This window comes from Anarrhichthys ocellatus, unplaced genomic scaffold (genome assembly GCF_004355925.1).
Source record: "Anarrhichthys ocellatus isolate YVR2014 unplaced genomic scaffold, GSC_Weel_1.0 scaffold4, whole genome shotgun sequence".
Classification (NCBI taxonomy): domain Eukaryota; kingdom Metazoa; phylum Chordata; class Actinopteri; order Perciformes; family Anarhichadidae; genus Anarrhichthys; species Anarrhichthys ocellatus.
Genome location: NW_022280034.1, coordinates 9,769,458 through 9,775,762, shown reverse-complemented (window position 1 = coordinate 9,775,762; position 6,305 = coordinate 9,769,458). Strand labels below are relative to the sequence as shown.

The 6,305-nt window shown below is 39.0% G+C and overlaps 1 protein-coding gene across 1 annotated transcript in view; it reads right to left on the bottom strand.

Annotated features, from left to right (window-relative positions):
* The window catches only part of LOC116381107 (receptor-type tyrosine-protein phosphatase H), a gene marked incomplete at its 5' end in the record, with an annotated part of 7,782 nt that extends 6,722 nt beyond the window's left edge, over window positions 1–1,060 (bottom strand). Inside the window, 2 exons of the mRNA XM_031842948.1 lie at window positions 1–72; window positions 1,009–1,060. The exon at window positions 1–72 is cut by the window's left edge and continues 204 nt beyond it. Of these exons, the coding sequence (XP_031698808.1) occupies window positions 1–72; window positions 1,009–1,060 (124 nt within the window). The remainder of the gene's footprint in view (window positions 73–1,008) is intronic.
* Between the last annotated feature and the right edge of the window lie 5,245 nt (window positions 1,061–6,305).

Genomic DNA, 6,305 nt, shown 5'->3' with positions numbered 1-6,305 from the left:
CTCTTTCCCACTGCAGAGTGATACTGGTCTCACTTTGTGCAACTGATGTGAAACCTTCTGCATTAGGAGGAGCTAGGATGTAAAAAGACATGGAGAAGATACTGTTACAAAATCTGAGTTTAAAGAAAAGACACGATAACCCTGATAAAATGTTGTGCATGCTGCGGAAACAAGCTGTTATTTGAGAGATTTTTGAGCCACGTGTCCAGCGGCATTATCAGTCCTACGAAGCGTACGATTGAGGTCCCGGTTTGCGGCTTTAAAGGACGGCGATGAACACAAAACGCAGGACTTTCCTTTTCTTATCAATGCTTATTTTATTCTGCACAACTATTGTGAAGTTCACAAAGAAACTGTAAACGAACAAAAGCATAAATGCTCTCCACTGCGACAGGGACTTCCAGCCACGCGGCAGAGCTATGAGACAACAAAACCGAGGAAATGAGTGAGAGACATGTGTTCACCAAATATATCAAGCACAACCTTATATTAGTCATATTTGACTAATATAACGATGCAACCAATCTACTTCCTGTTTGCACTGGCACCCGCATGCCCAGTGTAGGTCAATAGTTACAGTATGTGATAGTCATTTTCAGGCGTGTTAGTATGGACAGAAATCCTTTCTAAAACAACCGAATGGACGTAGATCGTTTTCATTTTAAAACCCTGTTTCAAAAATCTACAGCAGGTGATTAAAACCGGCCAGAGCATCACTGACATCAATCTAGAGAGCATCAGTGATGTTGGGGAGAAGAGGATCCTGCGAAGAGCTGAAGGGATATTAAAAGACAAAACACACCCCAGCCACAACCTGTTCACCCTGATGCCATCTGGAGAGAGATACAGAAGTATCAGCTGCCGGACCACCAGACTTCACATCAGCTTCTTTCCTCTGGCTGTGAGACTCACTCATCCTCCACCATATATAATATTTATATATATTTTTTGTTATTGTTTGTTTTCTTTCCTGCGTCACCAAGATAAAGGACAGTGGCTCAAACTTACATGGTTTTGTTGTTGGAAGAGTTGTCAACGGTGTTGTTGGTGTTGTCGGTGTTGTTGTTGGTGTTGTCGGTGTTGTTGACGTTGGGACTGATGTTGTTGTGTTTGAGTCAGTGACAACCTAAAAACAGAACAGGAATTGTACAGAGAGAATAACTTAACCCCAAAAAATGTGATTTCATATTGTACAAAATTGTCACAAGTGTTCATCTGACTATGGACTCTTAGTTGAGAGAAATCTAATGCAATATTATGTTGTATATTATATTGTATCCAGCATACTCTTAACAGCATTGTGACAAGGTACAAAACATACATTACTTACAAAAAACCTGAGACAAATATATGATATCGCTGTGCAGGAAACTTGAGAAAACATCTGAGATCTTCATCTGCAAATTATGGCCCGGAAATTGTTGTAGCATTTTGTACTTTGACCTCTAAATCTCAACAAATGCAACAACACCTGAGATACTGTATGCTACTGAAAGAGTTCACAAAATAGTGATTTGTACACTATTGCCTTCTTTTTTCAATATTAGTAAATCCTGTTTATTAAATATGTATATATTTGTGCACAGTAGTTCCATATAATATCTTCCATGTGGTACATTCTCTACGATATTATAACTTTCAAAATTGCATTATCCTAATATATACAGACAGACAGTGTTATAAAACAGTATCCAGCTACATCACCTTGTCTAAAATATACGATAGATACCAAATGTTGGAGGCACGGCTCCCTTTATGATTTACATTACGTTATTTCCTCATTCATGCTTTTGTTTCTCTGAGGAAGTCAGTGAGAATAGATTACTGCAGCCAAGAAAGAATGAATTCGTCTTTCACCATCGGAAAGAAAATCCAGCATTCTTATGTTGTGCAAGTCTTTTTGTTTTCTGTACATACTGATATTTGACTTTAAGACAATGTAATTCCACCGTCTGAACTTTGTTATGATTCATATTCTGCATTGAACCATCACTGTGGTTTTGACGCTTTTCTTTTGAATAGGTAGAGTGTGTGATCACTATCAGAGCGGAAAGGTAAAAAAAAACACACTTACCCAAAGTAGACTCAGGAAGACACACAGCAGAAAGCGGTGTGGGGTGGTTTTGAAAGACAAAGGCTCCATCGTTATTCGGGTTTATTAAGCTACACACATTCTATGAACTTGTAAAATCCCTTTGCGGTCCCACGATAAACTTGAAGTTTCTGTTTTCAGTTCTGCCACAAGTGTGTTGACAGAAACAACAACACTTGAGGTTGGCAAAGCAATTCTTCGTGCCTGGGCTGACGTGGTCCAATATTAACTTTATTCCGGAGGTGTTGACTTTTAATTCTTAACCATGTCCTCCTTCTGCAACCTCTGATCCCCTCTCATATTGGCAAGTGACTAAGTAAATAACTGCTTCTCCTTTTTGGCCTTGTAAGACCACAGAGACCTTTGCCCCGCCTGTTACTTCCTTATTAACGGTCATAATGTGCTACTTGTCAAAGGTAAGTTAATCAAGTAAATGTGCCCCTATTTTACATGTTTATCAGTTGTAATTGCTTTACACCTGCTGTATGTTTGTCATTACCCGTTTCATGTTTGTGACTGCCTGTGTATCTTTATGATGTGCAAATAAACAAAGTTTTTTCTGAACCCAGGCAAAGCTTTCAAATGCTGCTCAATATAAATGAAATGTGTTTTGTTTTCGAACTATTTTAAGTTATTATTGAATGATGTTGCAGTTAAAATCACTGTCTCTTCAGTTGGGCTGGTTTCACAGAAGAGTAGATTTGTTTGAAGTTTCTTTGCACTTTCTCAGAGAGCAGTGATATTTATAGCCTCCTTGTGGTTGACATCTATAAGGAACTGCGAACAGAAAACATCACCAACACCCTTTTAGCGGAACATGAAGTGATGACAGTGTTTATGGTCTCGTATTATGGTGAAGTGCTCAATAAATGTGCAGGTATGTCAAAGAAAACGTTGTCCAATGGGGAAACATGAGGAGGATGTAACCTTTGCAAATTATATTACATGATCGCACTCTTTCATGCAATAACTATAATGAGCTTCTGTGTTAGATAGTGAGCACAACTACTGCAATTGGAAAGAACATTTGTCAGTTGGTTCTTGAAATATTTTGGTGTAACTTGAATTTTCCTGAATATATAAAAGAAACTTTGCAATACAACTAATTGTGCAAATTCAGAGAAAAAGATCAAACCACAATTGTCTGGTGATTTGTATGGGTCTGTTCATTCTTGGAGAGAAAAGCCTACAACCATGATGCAATACAAAATCATGAAATTCAATAGTTATTTGAAGTACCATTGGTTCTCCCGTCTATCAAAAGTCCTGCTCTGACTCAGGCTGACAGCATATGAGCTCATACTGTGCACTATGTGCATCTGTATACCACAAGATACATTATTTTACATTTACTGTATTATCCTAGCATTTCTATGAGCACCACATTAAATCTGTTACCCTTTATTAAATCCGTCATTTTCACGTGGACTGATGCTGAGAAGCTCATCCATTCATTTTTTAATCAAAAGTGTTTCGGTTTGCTCCTATTTGGTCCAAGTCAACATATTCTTGTCAGATTGCAGCATATAGAGATTGTGTGCAACTGTGTCACACATGAGGAACATGGGACATGTCTCCTCTTATCAACCCACTTCTGCCACCACATTACCACCTGTAGGGACCCCGTTGCTTATCAAAAAAGACAATACAGTTGTTGATTTTTTTGTTTAGGCGCGTGCCATAAATAACGAAGTCCAGTTTCCAATACAGGCATTTTATTTCTCACATGAACAGAGGACAACCACTTTCAGAATCAGAACCGTTTATTTGCCATGGTATGGTGCACATACAAGGAATTTGACATGTCGGGTGGTGCATAACATTAAACAACCAACACAGTGCAAAAAATAGAAACATATTAAAATCTACAATACAATATAAAATATAGTGCATGAACAAACATAACAGTACTATAAACATACATAAACTGATCTATACATAAACATATACAAACTCTGTCATAATCCATAATACATAGACAAAAGAAATAATAACATTTACATTCATTAAATGTCGCACGTTCAAAAACGGTTGGCTCCTGCTTACTGAGCAACACCTGTATCAAGTGACCCCCCTGATTATATTCACCTGTGGCTTAATTTATAGCAGCACTACGCCCCCACGTGGTGGGAAGATGTACAAAACAATAACAATAACAAAACGGCTCTTACACCACCCATTCCAGGACATCCACGTGCTTACCATTCACTGTAGGACGTGCTTTAAACCCTGCTCACATACATGCACTGTCTTTTGATATAATAATAATAATGAGTGGATGTTGATGTGCTTACAATCCTCACTCTCATATCTTCCTTTTAGTCGTGACTGATCATCGTGCATCCCTTTTCTTTTTCTTTGTGTAACATTATTAAAACCATCATCTGACAAAACACTGGGTTGTTTCATTTAGGTTGTGTTTGGCATGCAGTCTTTGGATCGACACCAGCTGGCTCTCACTTTGTCTGAGAAATGTCATTCGTCCCCAACACAGGGGGTGGCAGTAGAGATGCATAAATAGTCGGGCGAGGGTCGATGTTTAGGGTCATGCAGTTAGCAAAACAAGATAAAGACAGCTAAGGACGTCAGGCCAGAGAGAGTGGTGATTGCATCAGATTCATTTGCAGTACTGACGAGTTTGAAATTTAGCCACTCCAGATGCAGAGAGGATTTACTGTATGAAATACTACAAGGACTATACAGAATCCATCAAATGCGGATAGTGGTTAAATTTGTGTGGGTCCCTGCCCATGGTGGAGTCGATGGCAACGAGAAGGCGGATAAAGCAGCAAAAAGGGCTTTGAAGAGTGGGAGAAAGATTGTTAAATTAAATATAAGTAAGAAGCTAAAGTGGTGATTAAGGGACAAATCAAAAAGATATGGCAGACTGAATGGAATAAAGGGAGCAAAGGACGATATCTGTTTAAAAATAAACCATTGGTTGGGAGTGCAGGGCCTAGTGGACGAAATAGAAAAGAGGAGAGGGTAATGACAAGATTAAGGAATGGACATACTGGTCTTAACAGTTCCCTCTGTGTTATTGGAAAACATAATAATGCAATGTGTGGATTTTGTGATGAAGAGGAAACTGTGGACCATGTTTTAGTGTCATGTCAGAGGTACGAGGCAGAGAGAGAAGTATTAAAAAGTGGTCTAAGAGAGATGGGAGAGGAGAATATAATTGATATATTAAAGGAAAGCTTTGGGAAGCCTCTTTTGGAGTTTTTGGAGTCAACAAGACTAGTGAATAGAATTTGAGAATTATATTTATTTTATTTTGTGTTTGGTTTTCGTATTAGATAATTACTTTCCTTAGTCCACACTCCAGATTAGTGGGTGGCGGTAATGCACCTAAAAGTTGTTTGCCAACCGCCATTAAAAACAAAAGAAGAAGAAGAAGAAGAAGAAGAAGAAGAAGAGATGCATAACTAGTCAGGGGTGGGACGATGTTTAGGGTCATGCAGTTAGCAAAACAAGATAAAGACAGCTAACGTCACGGTACTGGTGAAGTGTTGCAGCGTTCTCACAGACCTCCCGGAGAGGGACAGAAAGCAGAGGTGACTATGCTAACTAAACTTTAGCCACAGTCTGGTTCAGCCAGCGAACATGTCTGTCTGTTTACTAATATGTATGCTAGTTAATGCTAACGTGGCTAACCTTAGCCAAACAGTCACCTTGCATCGTGTTGTGCTAACTTGTGTAGCTAGCGTCAGTAGCTAGCTGTAGTTCTGAGCCTAGAAGTGAAGCTAGTGATATCTGTACTTGAATTAACGTTATTTAACGGATGTTAATGATCTCAGTTCACTACAGCAGCTAAACAAAACGTCAAATGTTAGTGAACCGTCCCAGTGTCTGACTAGAGGGGTTACATCACACTTGAACTCCATTCACTTAATAACACGAGGACAGTCTGGCTGATGCTTTACTGAAGCCGTTAAACACCGGGTGTTTAAAAGCTGGCCAGCAAAGACGTGCAGAACATCGATAAGCTTACTTCACCAGGCGAGTGTCTGTCAGTCAAGATAACGTTAGCTGAGTGTGAAAGGAAAGGTAAGAAATATGTATTTGTCTTCTGGAGTCTTAACTTCAACGTTATCTGTCTGAAGTTCAGTAATGGCTTTGTCTTAACTGGGATTGGTTTAGCGTCAACATTACTCTTCTACTAGTCACATTGATTACAATATCTTTTCGTCTTTTAGAAATGCAGTCTGTG